General features: G+C 50.2%; 1 protein-coding gene across 3 annotated transcripts; it reads right to left on the reverse strand.

Moving 5' to 3' along the window:
- Positions 1-3,974: 3,974 nt before the first annotated feature.
- LZTFL1 (leucine zipper transcription factor like 1) lies at positions 3,975-19,225 on the reverse strand. 3 transcript variants are annotated; one of them, XM_049640313.1, is made up of 11 exons: positions 19,084-19,225; positions 16,428-16,552; positions 13,951-14,145; positions 12,046-12,106; positions 10,646-10,714; positions 9,184-9,249; positions 9,020-9,097; positions 6,539-6,715; positions 5,428-5,531; positions 4,345-4,405; positions 3,975-4,245 (listed from the first exon to the last, which is right to left on the reverse strand). In XM_049640313.1, the coding sequence occupies exons 1-10, from the start codon at positions 19,084-19,086 to the stop codon at positions 4,387-4,389; spliced, it is 897 nt and encodes a 298-aa protein (XP_049496270.1). In that variant the 5' UTR covers positions 19,087-19,225; the 3' UTR covers positions 3,975-4,245; positions 4,345-4,386. The 3 variants fall into 3 exon arrangements, with proteins under 3 accessions (XP_049496270.1, XP_049496271.1, XP_049496269.1); XM_049640314.1 differs by having other exon boundaries at positions 3,975-4,265; XM_049640312.1 differs by having other exon boundaries at positions 3,975-4,405.
- Between the last annotated feature and the right edge of the window lie 569 nt (positions 19,226-19,794).

Consider the following 19,794-nt stretch of genomic DNA (forward strand, 5'->3'; position numbering starts at 1 on the left):
GATATATAGAATTCTAATAAGCGTCTCTTTTTGTCTTGCAAGCCCACACCACTTAGAAACAGCAACAGAGACCGGCACGTGGCTCAAAAATCCGAATGTGAGCTACCAGCGTGATAGGAAAGGACAGGAGTGGACATGGGTAAACCATAAAAAACGATACAAGTTCAAAAAGCACGGTGCTCGCAAACCACTTATTACTGGGGCAAACAGCACTCTACGCTGAGGCAGCCTGAGGCCACTGCCGTATAGGACAGTCACTGATACTTGTAATAGTGACTTCCTGCCATCAGGAAAAGATAAAATTGTGGTTTTGTCTCCCCACCTAACAAGGACAGGAATTATGCTCCGTATGAAAGATTTTTCTCGTGGCTGAGTTTTCAACAAGTTTGGTCACCGGTATGGGGGAAGTTTTGGTATTAGAAAACTTATAGGTAACATCTAATATCTTGAACAGTCTACCCAAGGGTTTCCATGGCTTAAGCAATGCTTGTGCAGAAAGTAGGAGGTTCAGTCTCACAAACATTGGGATTGAGCTCGTATAAGGGGCCCTCACGCTTGAGTCCCAATGGGGAGGTCCGGTCTGGTGCTCAGTCCAGGGATATCCTTTCTCTCAAGAGCTGTTACTATTTAAAGGCAGCTGTGGCCCGGCCACGTGAGCGCACTGGGCTGAAGAGGCCGAGCAGGGTGTGAGTTTGCCCTCTGATAAGGAAGGACTGACAGCATAGAACATCCATGGCGTCTACCTTTCGGTCTCCTCAGTTCATCGTGGGACCACATGCTATCAGTGCCCCACACACATCCACTTCTCCTCGCCAGGAGGTGACCGGCGGAAGGTTCTTTGTGTCTCTTCACCTGGAGGCCTTTCTTGGACACCGGAGCCTGCTCAACCCAGGCACGAGAAGTGCCGGGGGTTGATGCCCCGGGAGCAAGGCGCAACCCGAGAAGCAGGGAGCTGGTGGGTGACGCCCTGACCCCCCACTCCGGAGAGGGATGGGGCTTGGCGGAGCACCGTGGCACCCTGCACGTGAGCACGCCCTTTCCCGCCTCGTGCCCCCACGCCCTCACCGTGCTTCCTGGGGTCCCCTCCCAAGTGAATTGCCTGAACCCAAACTCTTGTCTTAGGGAAAGCCAACTACTGGACCTGGATGCCAGCCAGAGGACCACGGGATCCCAGGGCTGACGTTGAGTGCGGTGGTAAGACTCCAGCACGCTGCTGGGCCAGTCACCAAACTCCAACCGGGGCAGGACTAGGGTGAGGAAGACAGCAGCAGGCTCTGGTCGACCAGCTTCCGCCACTGGAGGTGCCGTGACAATGAGGATGCCCTATGGCACATGCAGAAGAACAGGCGAGACTCAGGCCAAGGTGGGATCCCGGGTGGCATGATCGGGAAGTGGACCATATTCAGAGGCCTGGAAAGTCCCCTTGGCTCAAGCCACGCCCTGATTAGGAAGGCAGGGGACTCTGGATGGGACATGGGCCCGTCTGGGCGGATGCCCTCAGGAGCCTTGACACCCCAGACCCCCCTGAATGCTTGGGTCTTAGCAAGTGGCTCGTGGCCGTCGTAGAGGGCAGCTCCCTGACCTGGAAATCGTTTGGAGGCCTCTCTCGAAGAGAAGAGCGGCCAGATAACCTCTGTCCCCCCAAGATCTGCCGTCACTTGCACTCAGTGCTCCTCGATCAGACCACAGGGGCGAGTATCAGCATGGCCTGTGGAGAGAATCACTGTCCTGCTTGGAAAGAAAGTGAATCATTCCCCCAAAGCGCTGAAGCAGCTGGCTAGTGCGGACCGCCAGGGGCCGGAAGGGCATGTACGGGCACGGAACTCGAGGATGCCGGCCCAGTGGGCAATGGAACAGAAGCCGGCTAAGGAGAGCTATTGACAGAGGGCTTCTCCTCTGGGACTCGGTGTTCGGCACCTGGGCAAGGACCCGTGAATCCAGTCCTAAGGCACTGCTGAGTGGTTCCGGGGAGGCTGGAGACCATGGCGCACTGAAGTGGGACACGAAGGCTCGGAGGGAGGGCCTCTCCCTCTTGGGACGGATAACAGGTGGGCGAGCCCCCCTCCTGGAACAGCGAGGGCGGCAACGTTAGTCCTGGCGAGGAGCCGGGCAGGCCGCTGTCCTCTGCTGGCCAGAGCACGCAGGGGACGCTGCTTACACCGGCTTCCCAGGACTTCTGATTCACACACAGCCTGACGTGGGGCTTGAACCCATGAACCGCAAGATCAAGACCTGAGCCGAAGTCGGACGCTTAACCGACTGAGCCACCCGGGCGCCCTCTTATCGTCTTTTACTTTTTTTTTTTTTTAAATATAATTTATTGTCAAATTGGTTTCCATACAACACCCAGCTATTGCCTTTTACTTTTAAAAGACTTGCTTACATGAGAGGAATTAGGCCTTGAACTTCTAACGGAAAAGCTTTAGAATATAAGCATTTCTACATCAGCGAAAGAATCATTAATGTCCAATGTGTGCATGCCATTTAAAAATGTTAAGCATCTCTACGGATCGTTTCAGTTCATAAGAACGGACATAACAAATAGCAAAGTTTCTATCAAATAGGATTACTCACTATAGACTCAGAATGTACTGCACACTGAGAAAAAACAAGCCCTTAAATGTTGAACAGAAGAAATTGGTAACAAAATCCCTTTATGCTTCTTTTGTCATCAAAAGGTCTGAGCCATAATTGAGCAGGAGCCTTGAATGTTTAAGTTGAGCCAAAGCTGTGTCCTGACAGCCAGGAATGCACCATCTAGACAGCTCAGCACATCGAAAGTTCAGTCAAGGCTTGAGCCAACATTCTTAGGAACCCAGAATATATAGACCAAAGAGGCTTGCTTTCTCGGTCAAATGAGGGAAACCTCAAAACTAGGTAAATGTGCAAAAAATAAACATTTAACACTTCATTTTGCTAAAGGCAGGAGTTAAACAGACACGCAAAAAGTAGCAAAACCAGAGCACGAGGTATTTGCATGTGGCAGATTCGTCATGTTGGTTTATGTCAAAGAATGTCGTATTTATTTATCTTCACGTGGGACAGTTAGGTTTTAAGGTTTCAAGGTTTTGGCAATGCTTTTGACTTTATTATTGATCTGGAACACACTACACAGGATATTTCAAAGTCGCTACCGAAAACCAAGTTGAAATCTTACTCAGCGATACAGGATTCTCAACACCTCTTCCTTCCCTGTGGGCATCAAACTAAGGAAGATGCAGGGAGAACATGATTAAATGCCTTCTGACCAATAGACTAGCAAGTTCTGTTTCCAAATATCCCGGTCCTTAAGTAACGGAATAGATTTTCGGAAAGAGTGTCAATTCTGGGCTAAAGAAATATGTGGTGACACTGGAATCCTCACTGAAAGTTCTAGAAGGAACAGAGATTGAGTGACATCCATGGTGAGAGGTAGGTGCGGAAGGAATGCACTATGGAGGCTGGCCTGTCAGATTTGTCCCTCCCTTCTCTCACTCGTTTTTTTTTGTTTTTTTTGTTTTTTGTTTTTTTTTAATTCACTTATTTTTGAGAGACAGAGAGAGCAGCAGAGGGGCAGAGAGAGAGAGGAAGACACAGAATCCGAAGCAGGCTCCAGGCTCCGAGCTGTCAGCACAGAGCCCGATGTGGGGCTCGAACTCACGAACTATGAGATCATGACCTGAGCTGATGTTGGACGCTCAACTGACTGAGCGCCCCCGGCGCCCCAGTGAGCCCAGATACTTTAACTGGGCGGCACGGGATGGATCTGACTGCTCCATCAGTAACCCAGTAATCCAATGGTAAATTGGGTTGCAAAAAATGTCTGCCCTCCTCTGATAAACACAGCGTTTAGCTCGAGAGACGGAAGTTAATCGAGTCCTCATGTTTGCTGTTCATTTTCCTTTTAACTGGTAAAAATACTGCCTATAAAAGTTGATGGTCACATTTTCAGGGCATTTGTATCTTTTTTTTTATGATGAAACAGAGAAAATGAATTAGATTTTGAAAAATAAGGTTTATTTGTAGTAACTATCTTTAATAACTGTTTTTATTTTTAACATTTACTGAAATGGTATATGCTTTGTGCTAATGCGGAAGGAGAAGGCTCTTCTTCCCGCTCTAAAATCTCTTCTTTACCACAAAGAGTTCTCACTGCATCGGAACGGAGGCCCTGGAATGCTCCCAGAGGGGTCTGGGCCGGCCGGCCGGGATCAGGCAGCAGGCTCCCCTCTGCTCAATCAGGTAGCTGCAATAGGGAGTCTAGTTCTAAATAGTAGAAGCAAAGTCTATATATTAGAAAAATAAAGAGAGGGAATATAACAAACTGCTTCAAAATACGTGTCTGAGGTGAGAAACAGCTTGTACTTTTATGCTGTGGCAGCTTCCAGAAGAAATCTTCTTCGGGTTTTAATCTTCGGGTTCGTATCTGGAAAGAGATAAGAAAATTCAGGGAAGACCATAACGTCATGATACTTTTTGTCGTTGTCGTTACCAAATGAGTTTATGCGAAACATCTCTGGTGACCGAACCAGCAGCGTTGCGTTTTTCACTCGAAGTCACTGCTCCGGTGGGAGCCGGGCCCGGTCAAGGCAGTGTGACGGTGACGCGGAGGCGGCTCTGGCAGCAGGTGGGACAAAGGGGCGACCAAGTGTGAAGACGCTTCTGGACTCTAAGTCTCTACAGCTGGCGCTTAGACCCACGGCAGCTTAGCGTAGCAGAAACTCAGTAACCACCCGAATTGTCAGATGGGCGCAGGGTGCTGATACGACCACGCGAGAAGGTTAACCAACCCCCTTCTCTAAAGAACTAGATCTTGGATTTACTTCCCAGCTCTGTTCCCCTGGAATCCAGGTAACATGTCAGCTGAGTTTCCAGGTGAACCCGCCGAGGACGGAAATGAGCCTGAAGAGCAGACCACATCCTGACCGGGACGGCTGTGGGTGCACCGTGACCGCGTGGCGGGGGCCACGGCTGCAGGCGTCCCCCCACGTGGTGAGCTCCCGGAACCGGACACGGCCCTCCCCGGGTGTCGCGCGGAACAGGAACTCCTAGGCCACGCCGGCTACGGCGCCCATCTGCAGGGACCGCCTTCTCTGGCACCTCAACTGTCACGGAGGGCACAGCGTGGCCGGGTCTCAGGCTCCTGTGAGAACACTCCTGAGGAGAAACGCCAAGGCCGCCCGTAAGCTGGCTGGGTTTCCTTTCTGATATCCTGCTTAAATGACCGTTGCCAAGAGCGGCCTATCGTAGCCGTGTGTCTGAAGTTCCAGCCCTGGCGGGCAGTACGGACAACGCTTTCCTCAGACGCAGGCTTCCGGACCCAATGACGGAGCAGCTAACTACCCACTGGCCTGACCTCTCCGGACACAGGCTGAGATTTCACGAAGAACAAACATCAACCCGGCAGTGACGCAAACCCGAGAGCCGCGCGGGATCAGCAAGGCTTACTTGGCCAGTCTTCTCCTCAGGTCTTTGATTTGGTCATTCTTCCTGGTGAGAATCTCTTTCATGTTTCGATAAGCTGCTGTCTGTTGGAATTTCTTGTCTAATTCCTGTGCAGTGAAAAAGGTCAGCCCGTTACTGAGAAACGGCGAAGGAGAGAAAGAACACACCTGATAAAAACGTGTATTTTGGCTTTATTTTTACTAATATTCTGCTTATGTTATTTTCTGATTTCTTTTTAAAATTTCCTTACGTAACATTAAGACCGTTCGAACTTAAAAATACATTCCTTCAAATGAGAAGTCAAAGGGCAACACTGTCAACCCGTAACCGTGTACAATGTTAGCGTAGGACTGAAGCATACTGTGCCCTGGACGTGGGACGTCTGTTTGAGACGGTAAACTCATTCTCAGGTGAAATAAGCATGAGCTTTTCTCCAAATCCCCAAGTAGTGTCAGTATTCTGGGAGGAAGATTTTTCATTCAGTTACATTTTAGCCCCTGCATGCTTAAGAGTCTCATCCCTAAAGTGAACAGCACAGTTTTCTATGCATTTCATGTAAGTTAAGAGCAAGGCATAGTATCCTTTAAAGTTTGTTTGTTTTTGGAGGAGAGAGAGAGAGAGAGACAGAGTAAGCAAGGGAGGGGCAGAGAGGAGAGAGAGAATCCCAAGCAGGCTCTGCACTGTCAGCACGGAGCCTGACGCGGGGCTCGAACTCACAAACCGTGAGATCGTGACCTGAGCCGAATCCAAGAGTCGGACGCTTCACCAAATGAGCCCCCAGGTGCCCCGAGGCATAGAATCCTTTAAAGAGAAGTCACCTATCCCTTTGCCAGGCAACGTGGGGATGGGCATCGCAGGGCACAGGGCAGCACACGTAAGCCATCTGTGCAGGAGTATTTTACCAAACCAGAGGAAGGAGTGGACATTTTTTTATTACCACAGATAGTTTAGTGCCAAAGACAGAAGACTCTCTCAATGCCCAGAAATGATTGATCTCTAACACGCACTGGCTGACACCTTGAGAAAAAACAAGGTAAATCCGCAGCTGTCCTCCAGCATCTCCCTCAGCTCCCCCTCCTCCCCACTTGGGCAGACACACGCGGACAAGTCTGACCTTTTCAGCCATGCTCAGCTGCTCCTGGACCCTGAGTAGGTCGTGCTTGGCTGTTGCGAGATTCTCCTCCAGGGACTTCTGGTTTTCTGTCTTGTCGTTAAGTGTCTTCTGAAACTCACTCTTTAAAGCAGCAACTGTGTTTTCCAGGTCGTTCAAGTCTTGGGCCTTTATAAAATCCTACGGAAAACACATGCATGGACATAATTTCGTGTTGACATCCGAACCGGCAACTGTTCTATGACACTCATTCGACCTCGTGACATGAGAGCAAATGTTTTGGGCATGCACGTCGGCCTCCCCGGCCAGCCTGGGTAAGCTCCAGATCCCTGAGGGTCGCCGGCGCGCCCAGTCACCCTCGGCCCTAGAGCACGCTGTCCTGCACACGGCAGACGCTCAGTGGCCGCTGATCTCCAAATCTGCGAATTGTCATGTATGCGTTGCTGGAACTCCACAGAGGGACAGGAGAGAGGTGAGCTCTCAAATCTGACAAGGTTGTGTGTGCCCCGGGGGAGGGAGGGCGGACGGGTTTCCGTTTTGAAAAGTCAACTTAGAAAACATCCTGAAGAATGCTGAGTAACACAGACGGTAAAATAATCAACTTAATACAAGAACTTTAAATCAAAAATTTAATAGACGTAGGTCTTAGTCATTATTTACATTAAAATATTATGAGAGCCTAATTAATGCTTACTGGTTATATGGTTTGCTAAATTTAGAAGATCTTAAGTTTTTGTTTTTTAAAGCAAGATGCATGTTTGCACACCCTGTCGGCACAACAAAAGCAGCTGGATCTTGTTTTTGACTGGATAAACTTATAACGGAAAAAGCTGTATTACCAGGCCGGGAAAATGGTCGATAATTGCTAAATATGAAGACAGATCAGAACTACCAACGACAAACTCCTCACTCACGTTTGAAGTCTGGTCCTTACGAAGGTTTTATTTCTGCACAGCTAGTGAAAGCGTGCACATATCTTCTTTTGCCCAGATCTTAAAAGTAATTTTAAGAGAAATTCTTCATCCACAAACGTTTGCAATTGTTTTGAGAAATTATGAAGCTGCTCTGGAGTGTTTAGCTCTGTTTTCTAAATTTACAGTCCTTGATACAGGATTGAAAATCATAGATCTCTCCTTTGTTATTTTTTTAGCCATCTAAGAATTATCCTATTTTATTTTTACTTATTTTTATCATTTTGTAAATGTTTATTTTTGAGAGAGACAGAGCACGAGGGGCGGGGAGGGGCAGAGACACAGAATCCGAAGCAGGCTCCAGGCTCTGAGCTGTCAGCACACAGCCCCACCAGGGGCTCGAACTCATGAATCATGAGATCATGACCTGAGCCAAAATCGGACGCTTAACCGACTGCCACCCAGGTGCCCCAGGATTATCCTATTTTAAAAACATCTCCAGATGAAATGACGTCATGGCTGAGTTTTGCCTCAAAGAAACGTGAAGGGAGGGGCGACGGGGAGGAAGTGGGAAGGCAGCCTGGCCAACCCCAGGGGACCGGGAAGCCGAGTGACGGGCACCGGGGTGCATGACACCGTACCCTCTACTTCTGTATGAGTTTGAAGTTTTCCATAAGGAAACCATAGAAGTGCAACGAAGCAAGTCGGGGACTGTTTGGCGGACATCAGTGATGACGGTACAACCACTAGAAAAGCCGGAGCTACGCTGAAAACTCCCTCCAGCGGCCCCGCTTGACAGGAAGTCTGTGGCAGCGTCTAGTGTCCACGGCAAGGCCACCTGTGCACTCGAGAACCTCCCTCGGGCAGAGCCATCCTCGGTCACGCCCCTCGGACGGGCCTGGAGAGCCACCACCGGATTTGGGTGCGTTACACGAGTGCCACCAGACGGAGGCGGGTTTGAAGACGCAGACCGAGTAAATTCACCCTATTCTGTCACACTCGCCAAAGGCCGACTTAATCAGAAGTTCTACATAGTAACGCCAAATACCAATCCAATGAACTAAAAACCTCTCCTTTCGTCATTTCCTTTCCCCCCATTGTAGTTGGAAGGTCAAGGTAAAAGGGAGAAGAGCTAAAAAAAAAAAATAAACTTGAGAATATCTTGTATGCTGGCGGGCTCTGGGGACCGTGAGGCGGGTGAGCGGCGGGCCTGCCCCTTCGGCCCTCTCCCGGCCTTCCCTGGACAGGGATGTCCCCCTGCAGGACTGTGGTGGCATCCCTCTCAGGGAGTGGCAGAGGAGGGGCAGAACGAACAGTAACTAAGGCTTCACGTTAAGGTTGCACTTTTAGTCTATTTATTCTATTAGAAAACCACGACAAAGATAGCTAAAACTTGTTCCGCCTCTTTAAAAAATGGAAGGGTAACTGACGTGTAATATCCTATCAGCCTCAGGCAGACATCGTATTGATCCGAGATTTCTGTACCGCTCAAAGTGATCCTCGTGATAAGCGGGGTTACCAACTGTCACAAGATCATTACAGTGTCATCGACTGCATTTCAAACGACTTTCACCTTTTGATTTCCTTGGTCAAGCTGTAAGTCCTGCAGTGCTCTTTCCAGTTTTGACTTCTCATCTAATGCCTGTGTTGCCTGTAATCAGATTTAAACAAAACACCCTCAGTATTTATTCTGTAAGCAGCTCTTTCAAGAATTTTGGTGAAGTATTTCTCGGTTACCTGTATTTCAATGGTCTTCAGCCTCGACTTCAATTTCTCATTCTCTTCTTGAAGTCGTTCAATTTCCTTTGTGAGTAAATTCAAGGTTTATTATTTTAGCTACGGTCTTTTCAATACTTGAAGTTGTTTCGCTTCAAAGTTTAATTTCAAAACTAAATTTAATTATCTGTCAGCTCAAACATCTGCGTGCCCTGGTTCCTGGTGACATCCAGTCCCACCAGCCCATTGGCCTCCACACTTGTGTGTCACTTGCGGTCTCTAAGCCTCTTTCACAGTCTCTCAGGCTCCCTTCAGGCCTCCGTTCTCAGCCTTCTTCCAAAGTCTCCCTCTCCTGCCACCTCTCACCTAGCTGATCCTGCAACTCTTGGGGCTTTTCACGGCCAACACCTGCACTTATCCTAGAAACCCAGCCTTTTTTTTTTTTTTTTTAAGTTTTAAAATTTTATTTATTTTGAGAGAGAGAGAGAGAGAGAGAGAGAGAGAGAGAGAGAGAGAGAATCCCAAGCAGGCTCCACGCTGTCAGCAGAGAGCCTGATGCGGGGTCAGTCTCACAAACGGTAAGATCGTGACCTGAGCCGAAATCAAGAGTCGGACGCTTAACCGACTGAGCCCCCCCAGACACCCCCTAAAAACACAGTCTTTATCAGTGCAACGCTCTACACCCAAGCCGCTAGGCGCTTCTGACTGAACTTGGCCAGAGGCCTTGGCTCCAAGCAGCTCCATCCGAGGGTCGGCAGGGAGGCCAGTCCCTACGCTCAACACACGCATCGGGCCCGAGAGCACCGCACTCCATGCCTAATCACGCCGGCTCCCCTTCTGGCCGTCACTGCTGTCCACGCCCCCTTTTCTTCCTACAGACATTTTAATCTGCCTTTAACCTTCAGCCCAGCTCAGGAACCACCTTCCCCCAAATCTGTCCTCAACCACTTGGATCCGGAACGGTCTTCTCTGCCACCCTGAGGCACAGACGTTAGCATTCTCCTATCTGTTTCTAGACTGTTAATTCTCCCTTCTCAATGAGACCACACGGTTTTGGAGGGCAAGAGACTAGGGACTACACTGCTTTTTATCTAACAGCATCCAGCATAATGTTGGGAACACAGGAGCCGTGAAAATTGTTCGTAGATTAGTAATTGATTTTTATTAACCTTCCTAATAAAAAAATCCCACCGTTGTTCTTGCAGACTGTAAACTTCAAATGTCCTTCAATAAACACTGTCCAAAACGCCATGCCCTTCGCTTCGCCATCAAAAGACACAATTAAGAGCTGCTTCAGACTTTCTGGAAGGTGAGTGCCCTCTCCTGGCCCACTGGAACCACGAAATAAAGTGACTACAGTGGACTGAGTATCCTCCATGGACCCGAGCCCCGGTCAAACCCCCCTCCCTCAGAGTCTCCCCCCTACAGTTGTGCAGGCACCGAACGAGAGGGTTTGCCTTTCTCCAAGCGAGGGCGGCGTTACCTTGTTCAGGAGTTCCGTTCCACCCTCATTTAGTGGAGCAAGCTTTGGCTTCAGGGTATCCAGGATGGGCTGACACAAAACAAAGAAACCAAACCAAAGTCACCACAGAAGAAATCACATGTAATCGCTCGACATTTGCACTTTCTTTTTTTAAAAAAAGTTTTAAGTTTATTTATTTATTTTTGAGAGAGAGAGAGAGAGAGAGAGAATGAGAGAGAGAGAGAGGGAGAGGATCCCAAGCAGGCTCCACAGCATCAACACCGAGCCTGAGGTGGGGCTCAAACTCATGAACCACGAGACCATGACCTGAGCCAAAGTTGGACGCTCAACTGACTGAGCCACCCAGGCGCCCCTCGACATTTGCACTTTCTAAGTGGAAAACACCATGTAAACGTATCCACTGGATGTCGGCTCCACAGGGTGGGTGGGGGTCTCTGTTGGTTTGGTTCCCTGCTACATCCCGAGACTACGACAGTGCCTGGCCCACAGCGCCCAAACATCAGAAATGCACATGAAACCCACCCTCCCCAAATCCTTTAAAGAGCTACAGACGGAAGGGAAAGGCGGGAAGGAAGGAAGAAGGGAAGGTGCTCGAAGCCAGAGCGGACAGAGGTCCCGGCCTCTGCGGACAGGAATTTTCACCTGTTTCAGGGAGTTGAAACAGATGTGCGCAGGAGCCCGGGTCTGGGAAAAGTGCACGAGTGCAGCTACCCCACAGGCGAAGGAGAACTTGGCCCAAGTACCCTGGCAGTTTGGCGATGCGCGTTAACGACAAGTGAATCCATGCCCTCTGACCCGGAAACGCGCTCCGGAGGAATAAGTGACAAATTGTTTTGTAAGGAAGGGTATGGCGTATGTCCGTGGATTCAGCTCGGCAGTATCCTTCTATCAGGCGCCAGGGAACGTTCGGGGTGCGGCTGGTTAAGGGCTCGTTGCAAATACCGAGAATGAGTGAAAAGAGAAGTAGGTCACTGGTCACTACCAGGGTTGTCTCCACTGGACAGAGGAGCACAACAGGGCCCGGCTGCCTCCGGCAACCTGCTCAAGGTCACTCGGCGAGAGAGCCGGAGCCGGGACGAATGCCCGTGCTCTGCACCATCTGGGCGAAGAGCCTATATGGCAGGGAGCGGGGTGGACGGCAGGGATTCCGTGTGTGAGTGTGTGAATGTGTGTGTGTGACTATGTGTGTGTGTGGGGGGGGGGAGACAGAAGCAAGTGTTCACAGTTACTTTTTCCAAAGCTCTCCTTCTTTTGCCTGAAAACAGGAATGTTTGAATTCTGCTCTTGAATTAAACGCGTTCCCTTGAGGGTTTGCACCCGCACCTCTGAACCACTCTGAGCACCTCGAGGATACTAAACGCCGGCCACTAGGGTGTGGGCTTAGGACGACGCCAAGTTACCTTTTTATTCGAAGACGTAAATTCTGCTTTTTCGAATTCTGCAACTTGTTCTAATAATTCTCTGGAAGATAGAAATGTGAAAAAAAATTCATTTAAAATAGATTTGCATCCCAGACAAAGAATAAAATCACTGGCACCGATCTCCCACAACACGCCGGAGAGAACAGAGCACCCTGTCGAAAATGATTCCTAGTTACCAGTGGCCCAGAGCCCAACCCAGAGACCGGATTTGAATATTCCACGGCACCTAGGATCGTGTGCCTACTGAGCATACGCTGTAATCGCCAGAACGAAACTACAGTGTGAGTTCAAATCTGGTACAACTTGTCCTCAATTCCGAGTTTCTGAGGTGCTAGAGGGAGACTGCTCTCAGACATGATTTACATCGATCGTTAGCTAGTGAATGCTCAAGAAACGCAGACTGGCTCTCATAGAGTAAGTAGCCTCGGAGACATGGGATTAGTTCCGTGATACCTACTGAAAAAAGAGTATCACCCCTACTGGGAAGGAATATGCTGTACCTCTGAGGAAGAAAGCTGGTTCGGGAATGAACCAACCACCTGACTGTTCCCTTTCCCTGCCCCGGTGTGGTCCCAGTCTGGATCCCGGGGGTGGCCCACGCGGGCGCCTGGGAGGGGACGTGGTAACCACTCTCCCAAGCTTACTGTGGTGCTTTCTCCAAGTTTTCTCAGCAGCTCTCCCTGGCAGCCAGTGGACTGAACCTGTTTTCCTACCCGGTTCAGGAAGGCCATCCCAGGGTGGTTCACCAATCTCTGCCGCCGTGCCTGGGGGCGGTCAGTCTTTCCTCATTTCTGGCCTGGCTTCTCTTAAACTAAGTTTGAATTTCATTTTACTTTTTTTTTTTCTAGTTTTGAATTTTTTTTTCACGTTTATCCATTTTTGAGAGACAGAGACAGAGCAAGAGAGGAAGGGGCAGAAAGAGAGGGAGACACAGAATCCAAAGCAGGCTCCAGGCTCCGAGCTGTCAGCACAGAGCCCGATGCGGGGCTTGAACCCATGAACCATGAGATCATGACCTGAGCAGAAGTTGGATGCTTAACCGACTGAGCCACCCAGGCACCCCTACTTTATTTGTTGTTGTTGTTAATGTTTATTTATTTATTTTAAGAGAGAAAGAGAATGAGGGTGTGCATGTGTGAGTGGGGAGGTGGGTAGGGGCAGAGAGGGAGAGAGAGACACACGACAGAGAGAGAGAGAGAGAGAGAGAGAGAGACAAAGAGAGAGACAGAGAGAGACAGAGAATCCCAAGCAGATTCTTGTCAGTGCAGAGCCTGATGTGGGGCTCGAACCCATGAATTGTGAGATCATGACTGAGCTGAAAACAAGAGTCGGATGCTTGACCGACTGAGTCACCCAGGCATCCCTCATTTTACCTTGTTTAAATTAATGAGCTCTTTGATACCTTCGAGATTACAAAACAGTTTTGTTTTTTGTTTACATTTCCTATTTTAAAGTAAGTGTATAACTTAAAATGTAATTATAGAAAAAACTGCAATCCCCCCGGTCTGAATTGACGGTATTTGAATTCATCTTTCATTTGTTTCATAATCTTCATCCCCTCATCGACCTATCATGTCTAAAGACTCATTATAATACAATCCGACCAACAAAGAAATGGGCAGGGATCATTAGTAACAGCCCGAAAAGCAATTCCATGAATCTCAAACGCTTCTGTAACAGCCGGGATTTGGAGAAACAGAATTCTGAAGGGGACACCGAGCGGCACCTAAGAGATCACTCGGTGGGTACCCAGAGGCCGTCCTGCTGCCCACCCCACGCTTCCTCAGGCCCTGGCCCTGAGAGCAGAAGCGGCGCAGACGTTCGCTAACTTCTGAGACCGTGCTGGGGCCTCTACCGTCCTAACCGCAGAGACGGACGTGTCACCTGTTTTCAAGTTCCGAGATGTCCGTCTGCAGCTTGAGGTACCACTTCTCGGCTTGGGAGAAGAGCTGCCGCAGGAGTAACACGTTGGTGTGCGCCGTGTTGATGAGCTCAGACTCCACCTCGCTGTAGACCACGGCCTGCAGCCCGCTCAGGACCTCGGACACCTCGTCCACGGTGAAGGTCTCCTCCACTAGCCTGCGGAACAACCACAGTCCCAGACTTCCGGATGAACGACCCAAACCGTTTACGAAATAAAACAAGACTAAGAGACCCACATTCGGGTCGACCGAGGGGTGACGGGGTTACTGGGAAAATCTCTTCGGGAACGATCTTCTTTATGAATAAACCGTACTGAAGATACCTGAAGCTCAGTTCACTTTTGGGGTCTGTCTGAATGACCCAATTGCGGGTGTACGTGCCCTCTAATACAAAGTAGGTGCTCAGAAACATTCCCCCAAGCGTTTACTTTTTTCTTTACGTTCTCGGTTTAAACATTTTTTTATTTTAATTTCCGCTAAAATCAGTCTTCTCACATTTAGCAGTTTCAAGAGTCCCCTAGAAGGTAGTGTTTTTCCTTTCCTTTCCCTTTGTCTAGCATTTCAATAATTGTATGAACTACTCCAATGGTAGCAAATGATTATAAGAAAATAGTTATGTGCTGCTTCTCTTGGCATTCCTTTTTTTTTTAAGTTTATTTATTTATTTTGAGAGAGGCAGAGACAGTGTGGGCAGGGGAGGGGCAGAGAGAGAGGCAGAGACAGTGTGAGCAGGGGAGGGGCAGAAAGAGAGGCAGAGAGAATCCCAAGCAGGCTCCGCACTGTCAGCACAGCCTCCGACACGGGGCTTCAACTCACGAGACCTCGAGATCATGACCCGAGCCGAAGCCGAGAGTTGGACGCTTAGCTGACTGAGCCACCCAGGCGCCCCTTTCTCTTGGCATTCTTGAGGCCCAAATGAAAAAACAACAAAAAACAACTAACTTATCTTAGGTGCAGCTCCTCTGAGCACTGACCATTCCCTAAAAAGGAAGTCATCATCAACAACAGCATTAAAACCCACTCTCCCACGGGGCAGGTTTAGGTTGGGAGGGACCTCAGAGCCATTTTCTTCAACCCCCTGGCGTTCCAGATGGGGGCGGGGGATGCAGACTCAGAGGGCAGGGGTGACATGGCCCTGGTCCCACGGTGGGGGTGACTCAAGCCCACAATCGTTTCCGGGAGTCTCAGCAACACGCCCAACAGCCGAATCCCGAAAAAGCTCCTAATTTAAAGGACAGTTTGACAGTAAGACCGTCTCTCCCCTCCTGGCCCCAACCCTCAGCCGCTCAGGGGACAGGAGTGATGGCCCCATCACTCCTCACTTCCAAAAGGACAGAATTAAGGAGCCCACCAGTTTGACCAGAGTTATACTCAAGTTAGGAGTATTTGTTACCATTCTTCAATGTTTCATTTAGCCAGAATGAGCCAGTCTAAAAAAACCACAACTTCAACTATTTTGGGGGAACACCCTTATTCAATACATCAGCCATCTTCCTCTATTCTTTAGTAGAACAAACCAAATCTGCTTCCACTTTTTTTTTTTTTTTTTTTTTGCAACCCAAGTTCATGGTTATTAAGGCACTCGCTGTATAAAGTGAGTGATGAAGTATCTTCCGTGGCTCACAGCCGGGCCAGTGCAACCGTTGCTTTCATCTGCTGGGGGTCAGGAGACCAGCTGACCAGGTTACATCGGTGGGTCGAACACGTAACGGTCTACAGCTGGTGGCGTCCCCTATCGTGTGCCGCGCGTGGCTTTGCGACACGTGTCGCTCACGCGGAGGCCTTTCTCATTTCCATCTCATCTGACATTTAACCGTGCCAAAGTCTGATCCCCGAGTAATCTGGGGACTCTTTACTACTTAGTCCTTTCCTTTCATTGGCTTCCCTATGTTTCTCCAGATCAAACATGAATTTTCCACGGACTTTAATTACATCCCACGACAGCCTCAACCAAACTCATGATCATCTCTTGCCGTATACCCACGAACAGTGTCGGTACCAGCGCAAGCTTTCTGTGGTTTCCTGCTGTTTTCCCCCCTCCCAGTTCTTCAGTATGAACGGCGTAGGTGTCTTCTTGCTAACTGCCACGGCTTATGGCTCGAATCCTTTCATTAATAGCTCAGGTAATCCAAGTTCTGGGATCTTTAATACAGCAAGGCAATCATTAACCTACAAGCACTTCGCCATTTCCTGACAGCCCTTTCGAAACTTCGCAATCTCATCATTATCCTATGTGTACGTTTGGTAACAGATTGCTCCCACCACAACCCGGTTTCCCGAATTTCACCTATCCACGGGGCTTGGTGGAGTCACTCTCAGGGGGGACCCGATCATGATAATCCCGGCAATGGTTCGTACGGCCTCCGCAGCCATATCCCCACACCGGCTACTGGAGAGGATCCAGGTTTCCCCTGGGGTTCCCTTTGAGTCCTCTGATACCTGCTCTCCTTGAGGTCTTGGAAGCAGGAATCGACAGTTTTGAGTCTCAAGCCTCTTCTGGAACGAGCAAAACGCATGTAGTTAATAACTTCGTTTTGATGGTGTTCATTTAGGCCCAGCTCTGCCTAAAAGAGAGAAAAGCAGATGTTAGTCTTGGAGGTGTGATGAAGGAACCAACGATGAAGATACAGAAGGGACCGCTACGTGTCCACCAAATTCCATTCTCCCCTTCCTCCCGGGGAAATGGCTGCCCAACTGGAGGACGCTTCCCAGCCCTTTCTGCGGCCACTCGATTGCTGCTCAGTACTGGATGTGAGCGGAAGAGGTGAAGCCTACTCCAGAGCATGAGCCTTCCGACAGGGTTGGGTCTTTGCCGCACCTATTTCCCTGAGACCTGGAGCCGGTGGGGGGGGGGGGGGCTCAGCTGAACCTCACAGTGCTCTGGGGGTTGGGCGGACAGCACGATGAAAGGGACCCTTATCCCGACCCGATGTTGTGGAGCAGCACTGACCTACAGACCTAGATGAGCAGGGAAACGGCTGCTAAGTGAGAAACACACTTAGGTATTCTTGAAGCCACTGTTTTTGTTTGTTTGTTTGTTTTGATATATATGACAGCGACTTAACCTTACCCTGGCTAATGCAGCTTTAAGAAATGTACTGGGTTTTTGAAACAGTCATGAAGTGGTCTTTATTTTAAACCAGCTGAGAGCTGGACAACTATGAGCTAGAAATTAGTGAATTTTTTTTTTTCAGTTTATAGCTACGCTGAAAAGAAAAGGATACTGCACAATTGAATATCTAATGTAGGGACTCTATGAGTCAGGAACGATCTTTATTTTAAGAACAATGATCTACCATGGCCTTCCTGTGGGAGACTAAGGTCTAACTTCCGAGCCTCTGTCTCAGACTTGTCACCCTCTTCACAGTGTTGGAAGCAAACACCAAGGCCATCAGGCATGATCTCCTTCAGCCCCCAGTCCCTCACGGTGGCTTTTCTGCATCCACACAGCTCCCCTCTGCAGTCTCAACTTTCTTAGGACGAGGGTCTCTGAAGGTCAGGACCTTGCCCACCTAGTTCCCTAAGGTACCACCATCCCCGGTACTAAGCACAGGGCCTCACAAGCAACAGACAGGTGGCAACAAATGAACTTAAAGAGCTTTCCTCCTTTTGAGGGTCACTTCTTCACCGGGCCTTAATCGGTTCTTTCAAACTCCTGGAGGACTTTATTTAACCAATTATTCTCCCGTCTCAACATTCCATGGGTTTCTTCCCCCCTTCAGACTACAGGGAAGACTATACATATAAACCTTATTCAAAACCACACAAAACCCCTCAACCCTGAGATTCCCTTTAACTACCCTTGCAACCCCCACCCCTTCTACCCTTGCTATGCCATCACCTAGCCCTTAAACCCATACCTGCTCAAATTGCTTTTGTAAAGCTCACCAGCAACTTTTTTTTCTTTTCTTTTTCTCTTTTCTTCCTTCCTTCCATCCTTCCTTCCTTCCTTTCTTTTTTAGAATTACCGGGGGCTTTTATTTATTTCGAAAACTTTTTAAATTTGGGGCGCCTAGGTGGCTCAGTCGGTTAAGCATCCGACATCACCCCACGGTGGGCTCTGTGCTGACAGCTCGGGGCCTGGAGCCTCCTTCAGATTCTGTGTCTCCCTCCCTCCCTGCCCCTCCCCCAAGAGAAACTCTGTCTCTCAAAAATAAATAAAACATTAAAAAAAATTTGTTTTTTAATTTGAGTACAGCTGACACACAATGTTACACTCGTTTCACTGCCGAGGTATTTCAGTGGCCCATGGCAATGGTGCCCCCCAACTCTGGCATCATCCTTTCTTCCGAACCTAACTTTAGGACTGTGCACTGTTCTAAGTACGGCTGCCATGCCCTATCCGCTGGAAAGAGGAATGGATCTGTTTCTGCATACAGGCCTGGCCTCTTCGGAACAAGTCAAAACAAAAGAAGTTACACCACCCAAGTTCCTTCAGCTGTACAATGGAGGGCTTGGACTCTTTTTTTTTTTTTAATGTTTATTTATTTTTGAGACAGAGACAGAGCATGAATGGGGGAGAGTCAGAGAGAGAGGGAGACACAGAATCTGAAACAGGCTCCAGGCTCTGAGCTGTCAGCACAGAGCCCGACGCGGGGCTCGAACTCACAGACAGTGAGATCATGACCTGAGCTGAAGTCGGACGCTCAACCGACTGAGCCACCCAGGCGCCCCGGGCTTGGACTGTTAAAGTCACTCTCGCAACCGAAAGCTGGATTCAATCACGCTCTCGCTCCTCAACTCGTTGCAGTACACTGCTGTTCATGCCGTCAAAGGGCTGTGCGTGTGAAAACTTGGGAGTTTTAGGACCGGAGCGAGAATCCCGCCCTGCGCCGTGGGCTGGCAGCCGTTCCCTGCAGCTCCCCCGACCTTGGAGATGTGACTGGGCCGGGCCCGCCCAGGTAGGGGTGAGGTCTGACCCGACGCGGGGGAGAGAGGCGGCCGGTACGCCGAAGGGGCTTGGGCCTTGGTTAACGGAGCCTCGGCGGCCGGGAGGCCCAGGGGCCGGACTGGGCCCGGCGGCAGCCACGCCCTCCCTCGGCCCCGGCTCGGCGTCTCCTCCGCGCGGGGCGGCGGCGCCCGGCCGGCTACTCACCATGGCGGCGGCGGGAGTCGCAGCCCGGAGGAGCAGGAGAGGCCAGGCGGAGCCCCGTCAAGCCCGGGGATCGCCGAGGGTGCCTGGGCCGCAGAAGATGCGGAGGGCGGGCCGCTTGTTTGGAAGCCTCCGGTTGCTAATGGGAACGGAGACACGTGACCCCAAGTGATGCACTTTTATTGGTCCTCGAGATCACGCGACAGGAAGTGCCGCGGGATCCGCCGACTGCCGCATGCGCATTGGCTTCCAGAGCCGGGAAGTCCCACCTACTCGCGCCACGCCGACTCTGGCGGCCTGTGCCGTTGCCAATGGTAACGGGAGCGGAGAGGCCGCCGGGACCCCCAACGTCTGGCGCGCACCGCCCGGTCCTCCCAGACCCCCAGCCACGGAGCCTCGGGTTGCAGGGAAGGGCTGGCGCGCTCTTCCCGGGCTTGGTGATGCCGAGGGCGGTGGCTTGGACGTCTGACTCCCCACCTTTCAGTGGTCTCAGGGGGCCTGGCCTGGGCGCCCAGGACTGACTTCTTTTCTCTCCAGGGGACCCTGCGTGGCTGGGATAGGCCGGCAGCCCGAGCGCTGCCAGGTGCCAGGATAGAGCTTTGAACGGTCGTCTCCCCGCCACGCTCATCTCCCCACCCCCCCAGTCCTGGTAAAACTAATAGCACCTTTATCGTTAACAAATAAGCGCAAAAAGATTGATGACAGAGCAGCAAA

This window comes from Panthera uncia, chromosome A2, assembly GCF_023721935.1.
Source record: "Panthera uncia isolate 11264 chromosome A2, Puncia_PCG_1.0, whole genome shotgun sequence".
Classification (NCBI taxonomy): Eukaryota; Metazoa; Chordata; class Mammalia; order Carnivora; family Felidae; genus Panthera; species Panthera uncia.